Source organism: Plecotus auritus (genome assembly GCF_963455305.1).
Source record: "Plecotus auritus genome assembly, chromosome: X".
NCBI classification, from domain to species: domain Eukaryota; kingdom Metazoa; phylum Chordata; class Mammalia; order Chiroptera; family Vespertilionidae; genus Plecotus; species Plecotus auritus.
The window spans coordinates 130,787,739-130,814,580 of NC_137784.1; the positions used below are offsets into that span (position 1 = coordinate 130,787,739).

Genomic DNA, 26,842 nt, shown 5'->3' on the forward strand with positions numbered 1-26,842 from the left:
TTGCCTTGTGCCTTAATATTCTCCAGGAGCCAAGGCTTGCCTCTCTGGAAATTGCGATTTCTGTAGATCTGAAACAAAATTAATTAAATTAGTCAATTGTGGGGAAAATATATCTATTTGACATTAACTGGCCTCTCAGAGTCTTTACTCATCCCTGCAGGTTGTCTCTGAGGGAGCCATAGTTTCAAATGAAAATCTGTACTTTCTCATCTTCTGATAAACACTGTATATCATGTGAAAAAGGGTTAGACCCTGAAATGAAGCCCTTTCAGTATATCGTTCTTCTGGGTCCACTAGGAAGATGTTTGAGTAACAGGGAACATGGGAAATGGGAGGTCTTTCTACTTTACCATTATCTTGTTCCCTGGAGAGCAAACTGCAGAGTTGCCTTGGTGTATTTTGCTAAAACCATGGAGGTTCAGGAAGCGGATGAAACTCTTCAGGCTGTTCGATTCAAAGATGTGCTCCTCACCCCTTCGGCAGAGAATCTCCCTCTGGAAAAGATTTTCCTCGATGATCACGGTGTCTCCGTCGTCATTCCAGCGCACAGACCTGAAGGCGTCGTCCTCCACTATCCTCCAAAGCTTTCTTGGGAAGGACGGCCCAAGAAGAATGTTGTTTCCTTCCACATTGGCGGCACTTTGGTTTGGGTCCTGTGGTTGTGGGTTGTCTTGCGGGCTTGGATCTTGGCTCTGTTCTTGGCCCCTGTGCCTCTCCAAAGCCTCCCTGGGACCCACATGTGGATCTGGGGATGTATCATATTGGACTATTATTGGTGGTTGTCCATCCTCTGAAGGGGCCAGCTTGGCTTCGTGCATCTCATGGGTACTCTGACTAGCCATGTTGATGCTCTACATCAACACGCATTTGGTACCTGGATCCTAACACTTCAAAAGTGGGATCAGAAATGCCTTTGGTCACAGCCGTGATGCCCTATATATACTGTCGTCAAAATTCTAGAGTCTCGGTCATGGGGCAAACAGCTGCCTAAGTCATGTCATGTCACAAAAGTGACTTATGGCTGCTCTGGAGTGAGGGCCCTGGCCAAGTGTGGGGGAGGGGACATCTTTAGAGCCCCCATCTTCTCTCTTTTCAAATAGTACAGGAAAATAGGGGTCAGGTTAATAGAAAAGGTGCTCATATGCTGCCAGGAAGACTGTTTCTTGTTGCCAGTTCTCTGGATGTGTTGAGAGGTCGAGATCCTATCTCCACCCCCATCCCTACAGGGGGAGTGGCAGTTGATGGCATCTTTATTGCTCAAGGGCAAGGCCCTGGTTAGTCCCAGCTTGGGCTACCACCAAGACTGCCTGGGTCAGATGGGCCCCTGGGGGACTGTACCTCCCAGAAATTGGTGGTTGGCCCAGTCTCAGTACGTAGCCCCACTCTTCAATGCACCCCTCACAAGATTCCTGCTTTGGTCTCTTCCAGCTCTACCTGCTGTTTTGTGGGTCCTGATCCAATGAGCCCAAAAGAGAGTCCTATTTTCTTACTCTTTCTTAGAGTTCCTAGAGAAGGGTTGTGCTCCAGCACAGGTGAGAACATTCCTCTCATTCCTCAACCTCAGTTCTACCCAAAGCACCTCAGAAACAATGTTACCCATGGGGTTGCTGTGGGAATGGACAGCCACACCCTCTGATGTCCTGGGGGCGGGGGGGAGATCCTCTTGAACTCTGTTGCCGGCAAACCTCACCTCTATTAGGTCACAACAGGATTGACTTTAGTTTCCATTTCTTCCATATAGGAATTCTTCTCACTACCCAAGGTGGGCTCAATTAGGGACACCTGCATTTGTCTTCCCATATCACCATCCACAGACCCTTGGATTCAGACTCCATTAAGGACTTTGCTTTCCCAGATTTCTGATCTTCTATTTCCAAGTTGGATATCCTTTGGTACTTCCCCTTTTCATTACTGATTTGGAGGTGAGGTGCATATTCAGCTCTGTGGAAACAAAGCATTTCACTGACTCACTCTCATGCCAGCCCTATTCTCCTTACCAGAATACCCCTCCCCCACCTGTGTGTTCCTCTCCTGCCATAGCCTTGAAGGTAGCTACATTGAATCCTTTTGTTTGCTCTTGCCTTAGATATTTTCAAAGAACCTATTTTACATAGACTCACTGCCAAGGAAAATTACAATTTCTTTAGGTAGCCACGACTGAAGGAAGCCCATATGAAGATAATCATAAATATGTACTTGAACATAGAGAGAGCCTGGGTACGGGATGGCAGAAAAGATAAATTCAAGTAATCTTCACCATGGAGGAGAGGATACTGCAGTGGTTTCGTTGTGATCCATGTTCTCTAGCTGTTCTGGATGGACAACTTTGGTCCTAATACTCACTCTGAATAGGGAGATAGAAGGGTACTGTGGGAAGGCACCACTGCACTGGATCTAGGTCCTTCTCCCATCTCTTCCACTATTTGGTGTCATTTGTCCTCTCTGAGTGTCAATCATTTGTTTCTGAAAGGGAAGCTAAAGGCATTGGGAAAGAGAATTCCCCAAGGGCCAGGGCATTTGCTGTGTATATGCACGTGTGTTGTTTTTCTTCATTTTGTTTTGACTGCAGCTAGTTAAGGAAATCTTCCTCATATCAGTATCTGACCAGTAAACTATAATCACAAAGAATTCAGTGGCTAGCAGAGGTCAGGGGTATCTTAAGCAGCCCAATAAAACAGCCCCAACATGAATGATGTGAAAATGGACAGAACTGATGAAAGAAACAGACTGTCTTACAATAGAAGTTGGAGACTTCAATATCCCTCTCAATGGAATGAATTGTGCCTCGCCCCGCCCCCACCAAATCATATGTTGCAGCTCTAACATGTGATGTGACTGTATTATGAGATGGGGCCTTCAGGGAAGAAAATAGGCTTAAAAGAAGGACCCCAATCTAACAGGATGAGAGTCCTTTGAAGAAGAGGAAGAGACACCAGAGATCTCTTCCTTCATTTTTTTTTAAATTATATTTTTATTGATATTTTACAGAGAGGAAGGGAGAGGGATAGAGAGCTAGAAACATCGATGAGAGAGAAACATCAACCAGCTGCCTCCTGCACACCCCCTACTGGGGATATGCCCGCAACCAAGGTACGTGTCCTTGACCAGAATCGAACCCGGGACCCTTCAGTCCGCAGGCTGACGCTCTATCCACTGAGCCAAACCGGTTTCGGCTCTTCCTTCACTTTTTTCTTCTTCTTCCTCTTCTCCTCCTCCTTCCCCCCACCCTATCTCTCTGTCTCTCTCTCTGTCTCTCTCTCTGTCTCTCTCTCTGTCTCTCTCTCTCTCTCTCACCCTGTGCACAGAAAAAAACAAGTGAAGGACATAGCAATAAGCAGCCATCTCCAAGGCAGGAAGAGAGGCCCTCCCTTCCTCCCTAGAAACCAAATTTTCCAGCACCTGGATCTTAGACTTGTGGCCTGCAGAATTATGTGAGACAATACATTTCTGTTGTGTGAACCACCCAGTCTGTGGGATTTCTTATAGCAATCCCAGCAGACCAATGCACCCCACTGCCAATAATGGATAGAACAACTAGAAAGAAGCTCAATAATGGAATCAAAGAATTGAACACCACAAGAAACCATCTCCAGTGAAAGACACCTATAACAACCCCTCCCTGCCACCCAACAGCAAGAGAATAAATGTCTTCTCAAGTGCACCAAGTAACTTTCTTCAGGATAGTCCACACGTTTGACCACAAAGCATACCTCAATAAACTTACAAGGACTCTATCAAAAGGATTGAAATCAAGCAAAGTATGTCCTCTGACCAATACAGAATGAAAATAGACATCAGCTACAGAAGGAAGCCGGGGTAATTTACTGAGATAAACAAATGTTTCAATGATAAAGAACCCAATACATGAGTACAAAACTTCTCCTGCATTATCATTACAAACCATTGAGGTACATTCACTTCCTTCAGGGAGGGTGAGCAAAACCCCTGACCCCTGAAGTGGCCATGGCTAAACAGAGAGACTTCCTTCCAAGAGGACAATGTGGAAAGGGCAAGTAAAGGGTCACTTTACAGTGGTGAAACCTGACAAACCCTACCTGTGTCACCTGATCAAGGTCAGCATCAGCAATGAAAATCATAATATGTAGGTGTGATCATAATATGTAGGTGCCCTTCATATGATGTGATGATTATGGTAGTTAACTCCCTGGTAATCCTCCCATAACCCGGAGCCCCAGTCTAATATTGAGAAACACGTCAGACAAATCTCAGTGCACGCACATCCTATAATGGACCTACCCAGAACTTCTCAAAATGATCAAGGTCATCAAAAGAAATAGGGTCTGAGATACTCTCAGGGCCAAGAGGACTCTTAAGAAGATACGGCAGCTGAGAAGAATGTGGGATCCTAGATGTGATGCTGAAACAGAGAAAAAGACAGCAGGGAAATATTTTAAAACAGGACATATTAATAAAGAATGCACTGTGGCTCATAATAACACATTGATAATAACTCATGAGCTGCTACACATTCAGCACACAAGTGTGACTAGTTAATCATCAGGCAAACTGTGTTTGGGGTATATGGGGATTCTCTGTAAGTGGTTTGCCAATTTTCAGCATGAAGTCCACTGCATTTTTCAAAATTTATAAAGATGAAAGAGGACCTTGAGTGGTGATAGATGTGTTTTTAAAAAGCAAAATATAAAGTAAACATGAGCACACAGAACCAGGCAGCGTGAAGCCAAGCCTTCCTGAATTGCCTTCAGCTCTCAGCTCTCCCTGAGTCCCCAAGCTGGATTCCTCCACAAACCAGGCCTATTGCTCCTCATTAACATCTCTGGAATCTGCAGGTCCTCTCCAGCCCCATGCCAAGGCCTAATCCAGTCTCAAATTCCTGTCAGGAAAGTGACAGGAACCCACTATGGGCAGTCCTGCCATTGGAGCCCCGCATGGTCAGTCTCCCAGGTGGCTTTTGCAGAACAGAAGTGTGATCCTATCCTTGCTCTGCACAGGGTCTTTCAGTGTCACCCACAGGGGAAAAGCACCAGGATGACTGGGCCTGGCCACTAAGGCCATGTGACGCCAGCCCCACAGACCTGCAGCTTCTCCCTGACATGGCCGACTTGCAGTTCAGCAGGTGGTCTGCCAGATCTTCTCTGACCCAAGGACTCAGCTCAGGAGGCCCAGGAGCTACCCCTGGGGGGCAACCTGGGGACCACCCCTGCCATCTGCTACAGCCTTTCATCTTCTCAAATTGCCTGTGTAGATCCCAAGGTCCAAGCTGGTTTTTTGGGTAACTGCCAAGGCACCCCTGCCACCCTCTCTGCCTCAGCCTCAGCCTCTAACACCACCCTCTAATAATCACCTGAACAAGGCCAATAGTTTAATCAAGCATTTGAGTGTAACAAAGGGAATTATTTGGAAACTAGAGGCCCAGTGCATGAGATTTGTGCATGGGTACAGTCCCTAGGCCTGGCTGGTGATCAGGGCTGATCGGGCCTTCTGGCTGCCGGCTGGGGCCTTCCTTTGTTCTGCGCCACCCCCCGGTGGGCAGTGCATGGCATAGTGACCAATCGAACTCCTGGTCTCCTGGTCAAACTCCCAAGGGGACACATTGCATATTAGGCTTTTATATATTTAGATAACTTGCAGTCACAGTGATTACCCTCATGTTCACATGACAATGATTATAATTTATCAATCACTAGGGCACTCACCAGGTTGACACCTCATATTCTACTAGCTCTGCCTGAACCATACTGGCTGAAAGGGGATATTCTTCTGAGGGCTGTGGGGACACAGGCAGAGCAAAGCCCCAAGATGTGCAGACTGGGGCCAGGGTGGAGAGAGAGTGGGCAGCAGTGGTGATGGGGGCAACGGGCAGGGCCCCAGAAGGAGGGCACCACCATGCCAACAGGGCCAGTTTGCTGTTGGCCTCCTTACCAACACTCATCACTGCACTGAAGGGTAGATTGGAGTGGCCCAGGAGCCTAGGGGTGCAGGAGGCATGAAGGAATTCCTGCAGCCAGCTTCCAGTGGGCCGGCTCCTCTTTTGAACACCCCCCTCCCTGCCCAGGGCCTTAAAGGAACACAATCTGGCATCTCACTTCTCAAGGGAAAATGTGCATGGCTTATGTCCCTGGGTGAGCTAGCACAGTGCTCTGTGTCTGCGTTCTCATGGCTTGAGAATGAATCCACGGACCCTGTGCCACCTTCTGTAGAAATGGCTGTGACAAACAACGCTGCTGCTCAACATTCAGTGGCAAAGGGTCATCACAAAACACTTGCTAAGTACAAAGGACTGGCAATGCAGGGTCCCCATTCATTCAGGGAAGAGGAAGACAAGGTGAGGATGAACACTTGACATCTCCCAGTCGACAGTTGCATGGTAGAAGCTCTAAAATGCAGCTGCTGTAATCTGGAGTGAAAAGAAAAAAAACAAACAACAAAAAACAAACAAACAAACAAAAAACCTTCATTTCTGGGAGGACTTTCTCAGAAAGTCACATTTCTCTTGAAATTCTCCACCCTTTTCCAGCGCCCCCTGCTGTGTGAAAGGTGCTTCAAATCCCCCATCACATGAATTTTCAAATCATTCTACACATCTCAGCAGACAGGGCTCACCCTCTTCATTCAAGAGGACCTTTCTGCACTTTCCATGACAATACCCCCTGAAATCTCATGGGGATGTGAGTTTTTTCCTTCCTTTTGATGCAAGGTCCCAGTATTTCCCTGTGAGCCTCTGTTGCCTTCCGAATGGGCATGGACATGGACAATTGCATCTATGAGATCTACAGTGGTTGTTAGTTATTTTTTGTATTATTATCACCCCAGACCACACCACTCTGTCCTCTACACATTTATTTCCATGGCTTTTCATTGAATTTACAATGCAATTGGAAACTGAATAGGACATCTTCACAAATTGCAGCTGGGTACCTCCCTACTAGATGATAGCTTATTGGATTTTGGTGTGGAGTCCTTGCCAACAAGTTGCAACTAACCCACAGTTCCCCAGAATTCCAATCCACGATTAGAGCCTTTCCACTTTTGCATGCGGTTCTTCCATTAAAACCAACAATTTTTCTTCATTTCTTCTCAGTAAATCTGGCCCTTACTTGAACTTGGCCAAGGTAAACTCAAGGAATCCTGTGGGGAAGCATGGGACTTGGTTGGAAAGTTTGTAAGGAGGAATCTCTGAAAGGTGGGGGGCCTTCAGGGGGAGCTGATGAAGGTGGCCGCCCCACTGCACATTGAGGATCAAAAGTCTACAGAATGCCAGGTTTAACACCGCCCCCTCCTCCCAAAGTAGAGCCTGTAGAGCTTGTAATACCTAAGGCTCCACCATCAGAGGAACCCTTTCCCGATCCTCCACCTGTGGTGTGGGAAAGCACAACTAGATCCTCACTTATGGGATCACGTGTCAGTCAAGCTATGTTAGGAGAGCTTTTGGCTTGCCTGGTTATGAAAGATACTCAAGGTAATCGGATACATGAACCACTTTCCTTTAATACCTTTAAAGAAATAAGAAAAATTATTAGAGAAAATGGAGCTAGCAGTCCATTTACAAAAGGACTCCTTAATGCTTTGTCTGAAAATTACCATATGATGTCTTGGGACTGGCAGACTTTGGCCAAAACAACTCTTGATGCCAGTCAACATTTATTATGGAGAGAAGAACATAATGAGATCTGTGAACAACAGGCTGTTTGTGGGTGTTCACTGGCGACCCCACCTGGAAACCTCTGGGCTGCATTCTGGCTATAAGTCCCAGGCACTATAAGACATCTTCTGAAAGATCCATGGAAAGGACTCTGGTTTTTTAAGTCTTGTCTGCGGGGTGGGCACACCTGTAAATATTGTACATAGAGTGTCTCTGTTGATTGTTATTTTGTGACTTTGTTGTTTGGTTTAATTTGTTTAAAGATGGGCATATTTCACTTGGCTAAGGGACCCGGCTACTTGTGGCAGGGTGAACACGTGGCAGGGATTGCAGGAACTTCCCAGCAGCTGCCAAGAATTCTTAATCTTGGGGACACTTCCTGCCCTCCTTCTCAAGGCATCAGCCACTGGAAACTCGTAGCTAGTAGAAGTTCTTGTCTGTCTGTAATGTAACTTGGTTACTGATTGATGTACTTGGCTTGCTTTCTTATCTCTAGGGGACTCAGTTTGCACTTCACCATTTTATGAACATAGGGAATCCTCCGTATCAGCTGTTTGGGCTTTGTGCCACTCAGAACCCATTTGCTGTGCTGGGTTAGTGTGGGATAAAATTCTAAGCCTAGTGTCCCAGTCCACCCTTTTGTGAGTACTCATTCATTTACTGAAGTGTTGTGGTATTTTTCTGTTTTCTTTTTAAAATCTCTTCTTATATATAAGATTTCATATTATCAGTCTACTCAAAAAAAGAAAAATATGGGAAATAATTATTTAAAGTCCCCAAGTATTTATCCTAGAGGACTGGAGCTACAGAAGTACCTTTGAATAGCTGCAGTAGCAGCAGCAGTGGGGTGGGGAACTCTCCTTGTAAAGGAAAAAAATGATACTTTTACACTAAAGCCATTAGAGGCCCAGGAGTTAATACAGTCCTGAGAACAAACCCCATACCTGCTATCTCCCCACATATACACCTACCCTTTCTCCAGCCTTCTGAGAGTTGTCAAGGTCACGTTATCTCTGTTAAGCTTCTTAATAATATGAGTATATTTTCCATTGGAAAAATAAGCCTATTTCTGAAAGTAAAAAAGTTTTCCTGTATTTGCCTAGGAAGCAAAGGTTTTATATACATTATTAAAATGGTTATGTTATGTTAATCAGAACTTCATTACTTTAAATGAATAGATTACTTAATACTGCTTAATAATAATAATATATAATCTTTTACTCTAATGTATTTGACTACCTTCCCAGGGTTTGAATTTTAAGAAACTTTTCCTTGACCTAGAATTGGCTTTAGATCATTCCAGTAGGCTCTGGAATGCCTCAAGTGTTTGTTTTCTCTCCCGTGAAAGAAAATTTTCTACTTAAGGTACATGGGAAGCTTTTTCAAATAATCATGCTTTCATTTGCAGCTCTAATTATTGTTCTAGAGTATTGTGTTTTGCAGAAAGGGCAAGATTCCATGTCATTTGCATTACTCTGTAAAGTATCTGGATTGATAGAAGTACTAGCAGGAAAAATCAGGAGAAACAAAAATTTTATTATGGGGCTGAATGAATAGAAAAATAATTATATAGATTTTTATAACACTTGTTGAAAGTACCGCTAATTCTTACATTTTTGTTTTTCAGATATAAGAAAGCATTTTTAAAGCAATTTGGTAAACTATATATTTCCTTGCCTACATATCCCGCCAGAATTTCACAATTCTTAATAAGTGGCAATACGTTTTTGTTTTTTTTTAAATATATTTTATTGATTTTTTACAGAGAGGAAGGAAGAGTGATAGATAGTCAGAAACATCGATGAGAGAGAAACATCGATCAGCTGCCTCTTACACACCTCCTACTGGGGATGTGCCCGCAACCAAGTTACATGCCCTTGACCTGAATCGAACCTGGGACCTTTCAGTCCGCAAGCTGACGCTCTATCCACTGAGCCAAACCGGTTTTGGCGGCAATACGTTTCTTTGCATGAATTCATTAGGACCTGTTTCCAATTGTAGCCTTATGCATTACCTCTTCCAATTCCTCTCTGTGCTGTATGAGAGCTCATAATCAGAGTTGGTTGCATATAATTCCTAAACATGATCAGATTAAGGCCCAGCTAACCTTTCTCTCAGCAGGCAATCTGGCCTGGGGCAATCTGACTAATGCTACTGTGCCTCCCATCCCTCCTTGTAAGCAAAATAAGTGGTGGGACCCCTCTGATGAGGCATTCCATTGGGAAGTTTGTCGAGGAAATCATGCCCATTTGACAGTCCTAGGGGACCAACAGGTTATAGATTGGAGCCCACATGGTCATTTGCAAGCCAACCATACTGACATTCTGGTACATTGTGCGTCAAATACCAGTTACATCGGTTATGCAGGCATGTGGTTTGGACTGAGGGAGGGATGAGTTCCCCACGACCTCGAGTACTAGGCTTGCCAGTTCAGGAAACTTCATGGAGATTAGGCCATATTTCCAGCCCTTTGAAACTGGAGCACGGTGACTACCAGAACTCCTCCAGCCACCATAGTAGGACTTTTACTGATAATCATATGACGATAGCCTAAGTTGCACCACTCACCCCTATGTCTTTGTTATGGGCCCCAATCTACACAGTCACCATCAGTGGATTGATGTTTAAAAGATCTATGAGGTGTCTTTCACGATAACCTTACTGAAGAAGTAAACATGTTGCAAAGGCAAATTAAAGAGTCCTTACTTGTTATCAATGAACTTGAAAAACAGACGACTGCTTGGAATACAGTAAAGGAGCATTTAGAGTGGATAGACCCCACCACATGGTTTCCCAGAATCAATTGGTACCTGATTGGACTAACCATTGCTGTCATTGTGATTCTCTTTGTTTTTCTTATAGTCTACAAAGTCAGAACTGCAGGGGAGTTTTGAACATGGCAGCCAACTGAATGGCAGTGAGGAAGAGAGTGTGAGTGGATGAGGGAGCAAAAGGGGAGTGTGTGGGGAGTGTGTGTGTGTGTGAGTGAGGGACAGTTATATTCTGCAGGAATGTTGGCGGCTGGCGGACCAGGGTCCCCTTCCCAGGCAGCCGCTACTACCACTGCAATCTCTCCCAGGGTAGCCAGATCTGCTGCAGACACCTTGCCATCTTGAAGGGGAGAGTGGCTGTGATGGGAAGCCCAGCCTTTCCTTCACCCGGGGAGACCTCAGACACAACCCGGGACCCTACTGCCACACCAGCCAGGGACCTGCTGCCTCGGCTGCAAACCCACGAGCACCGAGACTCCAGCCTCCCTGGCCATGGGCCATAAAAATTTTGTTCAGGGGGAGACAAAGTGGTGGACAAATTGGCAGACCTGTTCTGCACCTTCTCATGGAGCAGATAGAAGAAACAGCTGAATCGAATAACATCCACCTGGAATTGGCAAATTAAACACAGCTGGTGGGACAATCCGTGGCCCGAAGGGACAGGGGACTCTTGGAGAATGGTAGCATCAGGGTTCGGGGCTGGAGAGAGATGTGTGCAACCAGGACTAAAGGGTTAGAAGGAAAATGCACTGCACCAAGTCTGCGTCCCTTGGGTGCACGTGTAACACTCAACTGTGGAAGGGGGTCCACAGGGCTGCTGGCACTGGGGGCCTCTAGATCTAAGTCCACAGCCTTGGGTGGCTGCACTCAGGCAGCCTGAAGTTCTGCACCAGCCACACAGTGCAGGGGGGCAGGGAGAAAGGATGCACAGTGGCGTGGTTGCTCTGTCTTTATATTTTCCTTGCTTTTGCTCTCTAAACCCAGGACATAAGATCTTTCAATTACAAACACCTAGGCTGCCATGCAGGGGAAGGTGGTTTTGTGGGAGCTGGGGAGCAAAACAGGGAGAGGCAACCAGGAAGCCAGCTCTGGGACAGTCCAGTCCCTCCAACCTTGAACAGCCATTTTTCTCCTGAAAAGCCAGCCCCTCCTAGCAGCACTGCCACACCCAGCCTTGAGCTCAGCAGGGAAACAAGAATTCAAAATACTCCCAGAGAGCCCTTGGGGACTGGGTTGAGGGGCCATTTGGTCCCAGAAACTGATACAGCAACACCCCCACCTAGAGCCCGTGTCAGAAATAGACGCTCCTGTAAATACCACTGAAAGCAGGAAGACAAACAAAGCGGGCAGATTGATCACACCTGCCTGAAACCAAAGCTGTGGAGTCTGACAGAGGCGTGTTAGATAGCTGGAAACTTCAACAAGGTGCTGACTACCTAACAAGAAACTGAGACATGGCAGACAGAACAGTAGAGAGGGGTCTTAAACCAACCCCCATGGGACAATAAAACTCAGCTGAAGTGCACTACACCTCACTAATTCACTTTTTTATCTTTTACTTTAGAAATTATTTTTTTCTTACATTATTATCACCACCACAACCATCATCATCATCATTAACCTTGTATTTTTTTGGATTAGTGTTCTACAATTTTGTTATTTTTTATCATTATTTTACTTTATCTCATTTTTTCCCTTTTGCCAATCTTTTCTTCCTCACTTCTCCCTTTTTCATCCTGTTTCTGTACTCCTGTTCCTGCTTTAGTTTTTCTCTCTCCTATCTTGGTACTCCTTATTAAAAATTGATCCTTTTACCTGCTTTATTGAGGCATTACTATTATCGTAGTCTCTGTTGGCTTAGTCATATATCTAATTTCCTCTAACCTGCTACAAGCCCATGCACCCTTCTCTTTTCTCTTTCTGCACTAGCCAATTTTTGTTGTTGTTGTTGTTTATTTTTTGTTTTTATTGTATGTTTCTCTTTTTCCTCTCCTTGCTTGCTAATAGCTTAATTAGTTTCACTCACCAATCTCAAGCCTATTTGCTCTCTACTTTATTCTCCTTTTCCAAAAATAGACGAATAGATAGATAGATAGATAGATAGATAGATAGATAGATAAAAGAAAAGGAACACATTATATATTTTTAATTGTGTATTTTGTTTTTTACTTTTTTTCTTATACACTCATTCTCTTTCTACCTCCTTTATACTGAATCATGGCCATTCACCCATTCATTCAATTCCTTTACCTAATCTTCTGGAAATAAGCTCTGCCTCCTCAGATTCCGTTGTCCCCCTTTTTTTCTCGGTGTTTGTTGTTTGCATTGTTCGGTTTATTTGTTGGTTTTGTGGAGTTTTATCCCCATATATGTATACTTTTCCCTCTTCTGTTTATTTCTATTTCTTTTCTCTCTTATCATTTTTTCCTTTTCTCTGTATCATTTTTGTGCACTTTTCTCTCCCCTAATTCTTTTTTCTCTGGTGGTCACCTTTATTTGGGGTTATTGGTGTCATGAATACATTCATGTTTTGTTCCCTCTGTGTCATGACTTGTCAAGTTGTATTTTGTGCCTTTTGGTCAACATGGTAGGTACAGCCACATAACCAGACACCCTGAGAGGAGCTGTTTCTAGACAAAGAAACAGCCCCCATACAAAAAATAAATGAATGAGTAAAGGAGGAATCACCAGAAAAGGAAGTAAAAGAAATGGAGGCAAACAATTTGACACAGAAAGAGTTCAGAGCAATGGTCATAAGGATGCTAAGAGGGATGGAAGACAAATTCAAGAACATATGTAAGAATCAAGCGGAAATGAAGAAGAACGAAGAATAAATGAAGAATGATATAGCTGCAATAAACAACACAATAGAAAGCATCAGCAGTAGACTAGAAGGAGATGACGACTGCATCAGTGAGCTAGAAGACAAGGTAGCAAAAAACACCCAAGCAGAGCAGCAACTGGAAAAAAAAACTTAAGAAGCAGGAGGAGAGCCTAAGGGAGCTTTGGAAAACACGAAATGAAACAACACCTGCATAATAGGGGTGCCTGAAGAAGAGGAAACTGAGCAAGGAATAGAAAACCTGTTTGAGGAAATAATGACAGAAAACTTCCCTAAGATTGGGAAGAAAAAACGCACACAACCCAAGAAGCTTGCAAAGTCCCAAACAAACTGAACCCCAAAAGACTGACATGAAGAAACATCATAATTAAATTGGCAAACACCAACAAAAAAGTAAGAGTCTTAAAGGGTGCCAGAGAGACAGAAAGTTACCCAGAAGGGATCTCCCATTAGACTATCAACTGATTTCTCAACAGAAACACATCAGGCCATAAAGAAATTGAATGAAATATACAAAGTGATGCAAAGGAAGGGACTGAATCCAAGAATACTATACCCAACAAGGCTATCATTCAAAATTGAAGTGAAGTAAGGAGCTTCACAGACAAAAAAGGGCTATTGGAGGTTATTACCACCAAGCCAGCAATGCAAAAAAATGCTAAAGAGACTTCTGTAGAAAGAAGAAATAGTAAGGGAAGAAGGAACATGGGCATAAAGAATAAAAATGGCAACAAACAAGTACCTATCAATAATAACCTTAAATGTAAATGGATTCAATGCTCCAATCAAAAGACAGAGGGCAGCTGAATAAATAAGAAAATATGACCCATATATCTACTGTCTACAAGAGACCCACCTCAAAACAAAGGACTCACCCAGACTGATAGTGAAGGGATGGGGGAAATTTTTTCAGGTCAATGGAAATGAAAAAAATATGCTGGGGTAGCAATACTTATATCTGACAAATTAGACCTCAAAGTGAAGGCCATAACAAGAGATAAGGAAGGCCACTTCATAATACTAAAGGGATCAATTCTACAGGAGGGTATAACTCTGTTAAACATATATTCATCCAATACAGGAGCACCCAAATACATAAAAACACATCTGGAAGATATCAAGGGAGAGATCCACATGAATACAATCATAGCAGTGGACTTTAATATTCTATTGACACCACTGGATAAATCCTCTAAACAAAAAAATCAGCAAAGAAACATCAATTCTAAATGAATCACTAGATCAGAGAAAATTCACATCTCCTGAACATTTCATGCAAAAGCTAGAGAATATACATTCTTCTCAATAGCACATGGGACATTTTCAAAGATAGACCACATATTGGGACACATGCAAAGTCTCTTCAAATTCAAGAATATAGAAATCATATCAAGCATCTTATATCAAAATGGCATAATATTAGAAATAAACTACAATGAAAAAAATCAAACAATTGGAGGCTAAATAGCATGCTATTAAACAATGATTGAGTTGCCAAAGAGATCAAAGAAGAAATAAAAAGCATCCTGGTAACAAACGACAATGAAAACACAACAATCCAAAATCTATGGGACACAGTTAAAGCAGTCCTGAGAGAGAAGTTCATAGTTCTACTAGCCTACCTCAACAAACAAGGAGCAGTGGTAATAAGTTATCTAACCCTACAACTCACAGATTAGAAAGAGAGAAACAAGGAAAGCGCAGAGTTAGCAGAAGGAAGAAAATAATAGAGATCAGAGCAGAAATAAATGACATAAAGACAAAAAAAAAAAAAAAAACCCAACAATACAAAAGATCAATAAAACCAAGACCTGGTTCTTCGAAAGGATAAACAAGATTGAGGAAATTCTAGCCAGGCTCACCAAGAGGCAAAGAGAGAGGACCCAAATAAACAAAATCAGAAATGAAAGAGGTGAAGTAACAATCGACCCCACAGAAATACAAAGGAGTATGAAAAAATACTATTCCAACAAACTGGACAACCTCGAGGAAATGGACATATTCTTAGAAAAATACAAGCTTCCAAAACACAATCAGGAAAAATAAAAATAAAAAAACTAAATAGGATGATAACTACCCAAGAAATTGAAGCAGTAATCAAAAATCATCCAGCAAACAAAATCCCTGATCTGGATGGCTTTACAGGAGAGTTCTACCAAGCATTCAAAGAAGAATCCTATCCTCCTCAGACTAATCCAAAAAATTCAAGGGGATGACACACTTCCAAGCTCTTTCTATGAAGCCAACATTACCCTAATTCCAAAACCAGACAAAAACACCACAAAGAAAGAGAACTACAGGCCACTATCCTTGATGAACATAGACGCTAAAATCCTCAACAAAATTCTAGCAATTACATTACAAAGATCATACACCATGACCAAGTGGGATTTATTACAGGGATGCAAGGATGGTACAATATCCACAAGTCAATAAATGTGATACATCACATAAACAAATTGAGAGACAAAAACCACATAATCATATCAATTGATGCAGAAAAAGCATTTGACAAAATCCAACACCCTTTCTTGATAAAAACTCTCAGCAAAGTGGGAATAGAGGGATCATACCTCAACATAGTACAAGCCTTATATAACAAACCTAAAGCCAACGTCATACTCAATGGACAAAAACTAAGCTCATTTCCCCTAAGAACAGGAACAAGACAGGGACACCCACTCTCACCACTCCTGTTCAACGTAGTGCTGGAAGTACTAGGCATAGCGATCAGACAAGAAGAAGAAATAAAAGGCATCCAAATAGGAAAAGAAGAGAAAAACTGTCATTATTCACAGATGACATGATATTGTAAAAAGAAAACCCCAAAGACTCCATCAAAAAACTACTAGACTTTATAAATTAATTTGGCAATATAGCAGGATACAAAATTAACACCCAGAAATATATGGCTTTGTTTATACAACAATAATGAACTCACAGAAAGAGAAACTAAAAAAACAATTCCATTTACCATTGCACCAAAAAAATTAAGATACCTAGGAATAAACTTATCTAAGGACGTAAAAGACCTGTACCCAGAAAAATGCAGGACATTGAAGAAAGACATAGAGGAAGACATAAACAAATGGAAGAACCTACCCGGTCATGGATTGGTAAAATCAACATCATTAAACTATCCATACTACCTAAAGCAATCTATAGATTCAATGCACTTCCCATTAAAATGCTAATGGCAGACCTGTCAATTCCTCTCTGTTGCAGGAATCCACATGGTCTTGGAGTTGTTTTCTGAAAATATAAAAACATATTCTCGACCAAAAGTTAATAAAGGAATCTTTTCAATATAATTGATTTGGGATCCTTTTTATTTTTGCCCAAACAATTTTCCTTTGTCTTATTTAGACACCATGTGTGTTTCTCATGGGTGTCTTGCTGTTAGCATTACAAATGAAAATTAATTTTGTAAAGCAAAAATTTTCTAGATGTAATTTACTTATAGGATATTTTTCCTTACATGATATTACCCTACTATCCCCCTTTTTTTGATTAATGGAGGCTTTTGTAAATTTTATAATGCAGTCTTGATAACTTTAATTTTTTTGCACAAAAATATGACTGCTTTAGTTTCATTGCATGTTCAGAAATTTTACCATGAGATGAACTACCAATAGAAATTTTAGTTACCACTTTAGGAATTGACAGGTCTGCTCCAACCACTAAGACAAGAGGAGAAACAGTCCAGAGATGGAAGACGCTGACGACGCCTTGCCACGCTAGCAGTCAGCAGCTGTGCGTTGCAGCAGGTTGCCTAGGACTAAACCAGAGAGGGTCGGACCTGCATTGCCATCATGTGCCCACTATCCAGATATCATTGCTGACATGTACACATAAGGAAATGTTTGACATTGAAACGGGGACTCAGAACTGTTGGACATTGAAATTGGGACTCAAACACTTTTTGTTATTATATGTTTATTTCTAGTCTGCAGAGGCAAGATTTTTTTAAAGGAAAGAAATGGGGGGGAATAGATATAGCGGCAAAGAAGCATTGAACAGCCGAAACCGGTTTGGCTCAGTGGATAGAGCGTCGGCCTGTGGACTGAAGGGTCCCAGGTTCGATTCCGGTCAAGGGCACGTACCTTGGTTGCGGGCACATCCCCAGTGGGAGGTGTGCAGGAGGCAGCTGATCGATGTTTCTCTCTCATCGATGTTTCTAGCTCTCTATCCCTCTCCCTTCCTCTCTGTAAAGTGTCAATAAAATATATTAAAAAAAAAGAAGCATTGAACAGACTGTCAAACTACAGAGGGAAGGCAGAGGAGGTTGGGGGGTGGGGGGGCTGTAAGAGATCAACCGAAGGACTTGTACGCCTGCATATAAGCATAACCAATGGATACAAGACACTGGGGTGGGGGGGCAGGTAAAGGCATGTACTAGGAGAAAGGGGTGGCCAGGGGGAGGTCAATGGGGGAAAAAAAGGAGATATATGTACTACTATTTGTAATATTTCAAACAATTTAAAAAAATAAATTGTGAAATATAGCAAAAAATAAAAATAAAAAAATAAAATAAAATATTAATGGCATATAACACAGATCTAGAACAAACTCTCCAACAATTCACCTAGAATGAAAAAAGACCCCGAATAGCCACAGCAATCCTGAAAAAGAAGAACAAAGTTGGAGGGATCACAATACCAGATATCAAGCTATACTACACTGGCACAAGAACAGACATATAGATCAATGGAACAGAACCCAGCACCCAGAAATAGACCCAAGCCATTATGATCAATTAATATTTGACAAAGGAGGCAAGAGCATACAATGGAGTCAAGACAGTCTCTTCAATAAATGCTGTTGGGAAAATTGGACAGATACATGCAAAAAAATGAAATTAGATCACCAACTTACAGCATACAAAAAAATAAACTCAAAATGGATAGAGGACTTAAATGTAAGATGGGAAACCATAAAAATCTTAGAAGACTCTACAGGCAGCAAAATATCAGACATATGTCGTAGCAATATCTTTACCGATACAGCTCTTAGGGCAATGGGAACTAAGGAGAAAATAAACAAACGGGACTACATCTAAATAAAAAGCTTCTGCACAACAAAAGAACCATCAACAAAACAACAAGAAAGCCCACTGCATGAGAGAACATATTTGCCAATGCTACCTCAGAAAAGGGCTTAATCTCCAAAATGTACAGCAATTCATTCAACTTACGAAAAGGAAGATAAACAATCCAATCAAAAAATGGGCTCGGCAAAGGACCTAAATAGACACTTTTCAAAAGAGGACATACAGAAGGCTGAGAGACATATGAAAACATGCTCAAAGTCACTAATCATCCTAGAGATGCAAATCAAAACAACAGTGAGGTACCATCTCGCACCTGTCAGAATGGTTATTATCAACAAACCAAAGGACAAGTGCTGGTGAGGATGTGGAGAAAAAAGAACCCTTTTGCACTGTTGTGAGAATGCAGACTGGGGCAGCCACTGTAGAAAACAGTATGGAGTTTCCTCAAAAAGTTAAAAATGGAATTTCCATTTGACCTAGTAACCCCACTTCTAGGACTATATCCCAAGAAACCAGAAACACCAATCAGAAAGGATATATGAACCCCTATGTTCATAGCAGCACAATTTACAATAGCTAAGATTTGGAAACAGCCTAAGTGCCCATCAGCAGATGAGTGGATTAAAGATCTGTGGTACATCAACACAATAGAACACTATCCTATATAATAAAGACCTAATATGCTAATTAGACCGAACAGCAGAACAACCATCTGGATGACCTTCTGGACAGAGCCGGGGCTGCGAGGGCCAGCCGGGGGAGTGAGGCAGTGAGGCAGTGAGGGGCTGCCAGGGCTGGCCAGGGCTGTGAGTGCCAAACCCCTTGCACGAATTTCATGCATCAGGCCTCTAGTGTTGCTATAAAAAAGAAGGAACTTTTACCATTTGCAACAGCACGGATGTAACTAGAGAGCATTATGCTAAGAGAAATAAACCAGTCAGAAAAAGATAAATATCACACGGCCTCACTCATATGTGGGATATAATGAACAACATAAACTGATGAACAAAAACAGATGCAGAGGCAAGGTAATACTGAACAAACCGTCCAGCCTCAGAGAGAAGGCAGGGAAGGGGGGTTAGAGATCAACCAAAGGACTTGTATGCATGCATATTAGCATAATGAGCTGACACAGACACTGGGGTGGTGGGGGTTTGTCCTGGGGGAGGGAGTGGCCCAGGGGGGTATCAATCAGAGAAAAAGGAGACATATGTAACAATTTAAATAATAATAAAAAAAATCTGAACTCCAGAGTGAACAGGCTTCGCGGACCCCGACATTGCAAAGCAGAAAGTTCACTGCCTCCCTCTTTCTTCTGCAGCCAGCAAAACAAAAAATGGGGAGATGTGGGAAAGCATGGGACTTGGTTGGAAATTTAATAAGGAGGAATCTCTGAAAGGTCAGGGGCCTCCAGGGGGAGCTGGGCAAAGGTGGCCGTGCCTGCCTTGACTTTTCCAAAGAAGTCTGAGCCCCCGGGTGTTTTACTGGAATCTTTGTTTCCTCTTTAGAAGTCCTTGCTTAAAGGACACTACAGAGGCGTGTGTCTTCTCAAGGATACATATGCTACTGATAGTATCTAATAGGTTAGTTCAAGCTGTTGTTACAATAACAGCCTAAGGAGGCAGGCGAAACAGGCTGTGTGGTTTAAGCCAAGCAGTCCCTTAGCTCTGTATTTCACAGAAACGTGTGTCAGAGTAATCATTCATCCATCGCTCAGGGGCTGCTGGTCAGCCCCGGCAGAAACAGAAATAATGTATTATTTCATTGGAGTCAGACCTGGCTTTCCCAGGCCAGGGAGAAGAATGCCTGCCCAGTAACTTGGGGGCATTGCTACAAGGAGCAAGACCCTTATTTCTCGGGAAATCCTTGCAGGTAATGTGGATGAAACACCTGTGTCTTCACTGTGTACTCCTACAATGGGATAGAAGTACAGGGAAGACACCCTTCTACCTGCCTCGGGTGGACATTTCTCTCTGGTTTATACATGATCCAGAAGGAATTTCCAATTTCTCTTTTCATTCTATCTCCTCAAGCCCAAAACACACTATCAGCAAGATCTGGCCACTGCCACTACTCAGCTTCAATACAATCAACCCCCACAGAAGGCATCAAAGTTTCCCAAAGCCCCAAACTATCCTGGTCAAATCTTTTACATTTGAGTACTGTCCCCTGGAGCCCCACCACCTCTCCCATTCTTTTGCTTATTCTATATGACTTACGGGATACCTCACCACCTTCATTATATGGCTGCAGCTCCCACTGTCTTCCTGTGGGTTGGTGGGTCCTGCTTATGGTGGTGCTCATTACTAAGAAAGGGCATTTCAGAGGACAGAAGCTCAGTGAATGTCTGGAGAATATACAAACCACTGAGCAGGGGTCGTCTTTACTCAGTTGAAATACCTCCATTTTCTTGAATGAACCAAGCAAATCCTACGACCCTTATGTAGTTTGTTTCATAGAATGACACACAAGAATGGAAAAGAAGTAAGAATTAACAAGCTTTTTGCTTTTATTTCTCTATTTCTTGACTCCATAGATTGTATTGCTGAGTTCTTTCACATTTCCAAGAAAATCCTGTTCTAATGCCATGGTATCTAGTTCAGAATCCCAAACTATGGTGAAAGGTGTCCCATTTTGTGTTGCACAATAACAAAACTCTTACTTTCAAACTGGATAGTACAAATACATGTATGGTCAATATCATTCACAAAATTAGGTTCTGAAGCTTATGGAACCTTCTATGTAACTGGACACATTTACAATTCCTAAAGGAAACAAGGATACATTACTAAATCATCACAGGAACCCACAGATGCTACAGCCCTTATTTCCCCAAATAGCCCTGGGCCTCACTACCTAGAACATTGACTGCCCTCTTCTCAAACAGACTAAAGAATTGTCCCCACATCATGTCAGACATGGGCCTGAAGTGTGCCTGACTGAAACTTGGCTCAGGCCTGCTCTTCCTCATCACTCAGAACCTCTTCAGACAGGGATGGGACAGAACTTGGATCCCTTCTCTAATACTTGAGTAAAAACTCAAGGACTTTCAACTTGGTGGTCTCAGCGTGCGCCCTGGGACCCCACAGGAACTCATAGCGTGCAGGATGGCTATTGGGCACCTGCCGGTACTCCAGGTACTGTTCCTGCACCCAAACATTAGTGAGGAGCTCTCTAGGCTCCCCATAGATACAATGCTCTTTCCCATCATGCAAGCCCCTTGCTTGCAGGGCTTTCCACACTTCCTCCTCAGGAACACAGTCACCCTCTGAGGCGATCAACCATAGAACTGTGACCAGGAGGCCAGTGTTGGGAAATCTGTGCCCATCGCCCACCATCCCATCATAGGTGAGGCCCAAGGTGGTGACCAGGACATAGGTGTGGGTGCTGGGGTCCACTTCCTTCACATCAATGCCAAAGACCAGCTGCATGCACTCAGAGGCTGCACCTAAGATCTCAGGGAAGTGGTCCTGGTGCTCTTTGATGACCCTGCTCAGCATTTCTGCCTTTGTGGTTGGCTCCCTGGTGCGATACTTCAGGAGCAGAAATGCCAACAGGTATGCCTTCTTCAAATGCAGGGCGCCTTGGAGAGAGGACTCGGCCTCTTCAGGGCCCTCCCTGCTGCTTGGCCCCTCCTTATCTCGGAAGCTGGAGCCCTCACCTTCAGGTAGGCTACATGGAGAGGCTGCCATGGCAGCAGGGGGAAGGCAGGCACCCTGAGGGCTGTGGGGAGGACTTGCTGTCTCAGCAGCAGCCACCTCATCCAGGCTCTCTTGGAACAGGACTGAGAGGGAGGAAGAGACAGAGGAGGAGGGAGATATAGCCTCCTCCTCCTCTACCTCCTCAGGCCCAAGCAGCTGCACCACCACCGGGTCGAGGTTCTCCCTTGAGTCCTGAAGGTCTTCCTCAGACGTGTAGAGCTCATTCCTCTGATGGTGACGCATGATGATGTGTGCTGGGACTGCGACAGCAGTTGGGCAGAAAGTGGCTAATGGAGACTCATGGGCCTGTGAGAGAGAGGGAATGTGAGGGGCCTCAGTTGGGAAATTCACTCTAGGGGGCTCTGACAAAGGCTAATTACAAGTCTCTTTTTCAGAAGTGCTTTTCCACATCACAGGTGTCTCTCCTCAGTGACCTGTCCAGTAAGAGCCTGAAGGAGGAAGTGAGAAGGCTCCTCAGGGTGCAGCTGGCACAACCTAAGGTTCTAGGAAAGACAGTGTGGTGAGGTGGGATTGGGTACTGTGGGATCTCCTCTGTCCTGGATGGGGAATCCCCTCCATGCTCACTCAGCGTCACCACCTGTCCAATCCAGACCTTCTCCTCCCCTAATGCTGGCCGGAAACAAAATTCTCAGAACAAGGCTACACACCCCTGACACTCACCAGAAGGACTTGGGGTGGCCCCAAATCTGGAAACACCTGCCCAGACTCTAACAGGTGTCACCAAGGAACAATAACTATACTCTATTGAGTCCATCTGTCCTGGGATGATGTCCCACTCAGTCCTTACCTTGTCACGCTGCAGGAACTGAAAAAACTCCATGTGTTGTCCTGTGACTACCCTCCTAAAGGAAAGGTCTCACCTCCATAGATGACTGAGGAGGAAGTGAGGGAAGCCAGTACACCCACAGATTCCAGGTCTCCCCATTCCTGACCAAAATGGCTGGGCAGGCCTGGGCTCCATGTGTCCTGGGGTCAGAGATCCCCTCACTCTTCATTGTGACTACCCTGTCAACTTGTGGAATCCTGCCTCAGCTGACCTTTGTCCAGACCCCCAGACAAAGCCCTCCTGGAAAGCACTAATCTGGAAATGAGAAGGGACTCAGCCTGACAGCCTTGCCCAGGGTTTCTAGGGCTCAGAGTAGGGGCAGGCTGGATTTGTGTTGGGCCCTGTCTTTCTCCCGGGGTTTGGGGTACACTCACTCCTCCCTCGGGGTCCTCATCTTCACTTTGGCAAGACCCGGGACTCTTGTCACTGTTGAGCGGATACCCTTTCTCAGATGACCGGACTTTGTCCACTCAGACCAAGGTCCTCACCTACCTGAGAGCCCCAAGAGACAGATGAGGAGGCATCACATTGCACAAACTCCAGGGGTAGCCTCAGGTGGCTACCATCTCCCCTCTCCACCCCCCCTATACCCCCCCCCCGGGATCCCTGCCATCATCAGAAAATGCTGGCAGCAGGGACTGGGTACTCTGTGCTGGTTGCATTCCCGGTGCCCCTGTAGGTTATTCATTTTTACTCCTGCCTGGGCCGGCCCTACCTCCATGCCTCCTACCTGGGATACTCTATCTCCCCCGCTTAGAGAAAGACCCCACCTCACCGAGGACTCCCCACTTTCCCACCCATGATAGAAAGGAGCGTGCCACTTAGGTCCACTGTTGTTCCTTTCAGGGTTGAGGACTGCGGACTGCTGGACTTTGTATCACCCCCCCTCTTCTGAGAAGGGGGTGTGCATTGAGGCTTCACGGATTATCAGCACGTTCACACCGGGCAGATCCTGGGACTAGTCCCGCTGCTGATCTTGGGTTAACTCTCAGACCTAGGTCCTCACATCCCCAAGATTCCCCCATCCACATCCATGTGGCAACAGCAGGAATTTGCAACATCCAGTCCTTTCCGCCAGGGTCTTCCCGGGTCTGAGAACAGGGCAAGCTAGACACTGTCAAGTTCCTTCCCTTTGGAGTGGGGAGGCTTCACACCTTCCACCCTCTCAGGTGGACTACAATTTGCCTGGAATCAAGGCAAATTCTTGAGATACGTCAGATCCTGGGACTCTTCTATGCTGACCAGATGTGGCCCCCTCTACTGACATGAAATTGGCCCTCAAGCCTCACTGCCCTGAGAGCCCAAGGCAGAAGTAAGGGTGCACCACCTGAGGCTACCCCTGCCTACGGACTTCTGGCATCACAGAGGCAGGGCTGATTTCAGTGGGAACACTGTCTGTGGCACAAACCCCTCAGAGACCTTGAGATATCCACATTTTTTTCCTGGCAGAGATTCCATCTATTCCTTCTCCTAATGGGAGGATGCATCCTGCAGGCCAAGGCCCTCTTATCCTCCCAGCACTGAGTATTCTGGGGCCCAGGGTCACCTCTTGGTCTCTCAGTGTCCTCAACTTGACAGCAGCATGGCCTGCCCCCATCCGTGCTGCCTGAAGCCCTGATCCTTCTCCCAAACCCCCAGTGTCTCTCAGACTCAGATGCAGAACTCACAAAGCACAATGAGTGAGATCACCCCTCCCCCACCCCAGGAGGCCTGCAGGAAGGACACTCTTCTGAGGGCCAGGGCCCCCCAATCTCCCTCAGTGTCCTCAACTTGACAGCAGCAGGACATGGTATCCCCCACCCCTGCTGCCTGAAGCCCTGCTCCTTCTATCCAACCCCCAGTGTCTCTCAGACCCAGATACAGAACTCACAAAGCACAACGTGCGAGATCACCCCTCCCCCACCCCCAGGAGGCCTGCCCCATGGACACTGTTCTGGGGTCCAGGGCCCCCAATCTCCCTCAGGGTCCTCAACTTGACAGCAGCAGCACCTTGGATCCCCCACCCCTGCTGCCTGAAGCCCTGCTCCTTCTATCCAACCCCCAGTGTCTCTCAGACCCAGATGCAGAACTCACAAAGCACAATGTGCGAGATCACCCCTCCCCCACCCCCAGGAGGCCTGCCGGACAGACACTGTTCTGGGGTCCAGGGGCCCCAATCTCCCTCAGGGTCCCCACACTGACTCCGGGTAGGTCACAGACACCCTCTGCCAACCTGAGACTCTGCCATGACACGGAGCTCCCCCCAGTGTCTCAACCTGGAAGATGCGGAAGTCAGTCCTCGCCGCTGGTGGTCACCCCGCACCTTGGGGCTTCCAGGACTGACTGTTCTGGAGCCCAGAGTCACCTTGTCTTCACCCACGGCCGTCACCATGCGGCCTGCAGGTCCTGGGACCCTCCCTCTGTGAACAGGGAGGGCAGACCCCAAGACGGAGGCCCTCAACCCCGAGACCCCAGTGGAGGTCTGTGAGCCTCACACCTCACGGCTCCCGGCAGGGGCTGAACTAGATCCCAGGGAACCTCCGTCTGGTCCTCACCCTGATTCCAGGCAGAGTCTGGACCCCGCCCGAGCCGACCTGAGGTTGCCCCCCTCAGCGCTTGTCCTTGACCGCCTCCTCCCTCCGCCCCTCCCATTCTCTGACGAGGTGGGCGAGGGGTGCAGGAAATACTTCTCAAACACCCCACGGCAGACTCTCAGTGCTGACGGCAGGGTCACCCTGGGTCCCGGGGCCTCAGTCGTCCCTCAGGGTCATACCTGGGCTCCTTCCCTCTACCGACCCGAAGCCGGCCTCCCAGACATGGCGCTCTCCTCTCTCAGACTTCCCCAGGGGAAGTCAGTGGGCGGAACTTCCGGACGGGCTTTCTGGGGTCCCCGGGGCCTGAGAGCAGGGGCAGAGATCGGATCTAGAGGCCCGGGAGTGGTGACTCTGTTCCCCTCCCGCACCTGACAACACCAGGGCCCCTGCCCTCTGCGGACCCAAGTCTGTGTCCTCAGACCTCTGCTCTAACTCCCCCCGATTCCCCAGGCCTGTGCAGGCATATGCTCAGCCTGAGAGCCCCACCCAGGGTCCCGTAGAGCTGACAGGAACACCAGGAGATGGATTCTCTAGTGCCCTCTGTTCTGAAGCCAGTGGACCCCAAAGTCCTCACTCAGGAGCGCCTCACAACCCTTGCAGAGACGCTGCAATACCGATGCTGGAGGGGGCGCTGTTGCACAGAGGGCAAGGGGAGCGGTAGAGAAGTCCCCCTTCTCATGGGGTTTTTCACCATCTCAGATGGTCCTGTGGAAACTGAGGGTTCTAAAACTGCTACTAAAGATGCTGAGCAGCAGCAGGGATTTGGGGGGGTGTGACATTGTGGTTGTCTGTCTACATGTCCCTTGTGCAATGCAGGTGTTTTCACTTTTAATCCTCATTCTTAGTAATACATTCTACATCTCTACCTAGTTTGTGTACAGTCCTTAAATACATATAACATAAATACAGGTTACATGTGCTTATATACCCACATATATATATGTCCTGTACCTAAATGTGTGTGTGTGTGTATATATATATATGCTAAGAACATATGCATTTATGTGCATATTTCTATATAAAATAGTAGCCCATTGAGTGATATCGTGCACAGTAGGCTGCCCACCGCTTCCATGGGAGCCTCTGGAACAGCAGCACACCACTGGGAGCTGAACTGCTTCCATGGGAGCTGTGTGACTTCTGTGGTAGCTGGGAGGGATCTGCGCTGATTCCGCGGGAGGCAGGAGGGAGGCGTGCTGCTTCCATGGGAGGTGTGCCTGCAGTGTCCTCTCCCAGCCTGTGTTTGGCCAAGGAGGCTATGGGTGGGCCCTTTTGTCTCCTAGAGGCCCCGGCTGCTCCAGGCCCACTGCACAGAGGTCCTCCGAGGGGCCGAGGCAGAACAATTTCTTCTTCGCCAAGGTGATGAAGCAAGCATTCTGCCAGGCTGCTCACGCTGACTGCTGTCAGTGGCCGCCCCCATAGGACTTGGGGACT

At 45.6% G+C, this 26,842-nt stretch overlaps 1 protein-coding gene across 1 annotated transcript; it reads right to left on the reverse strand.

Annotated features, from left to right (window-relative positions):
* Nucleotides 1–21,307: 21,307 nt before the first annotated feature.
* On the reverse strand, nucleotides 21,308–21,979 carry LOC308240300 (melanoma-associated antigen 10-like; the record flags this gene model as incomplete). Its single annotated transcript, XM_080653190.1, has 1 exon — nucleotides 21,308–21,979. One exon carries the CDS (start codon nucleotides 21,977–21,979, stop codon nucleotides 21,308–21,310), a length of 672 nt encoding a protein of 223 aa, XP_080509316.1.
* Nucleotides 21,980–26,842: the final 4,863 nt, after the last annotated feature.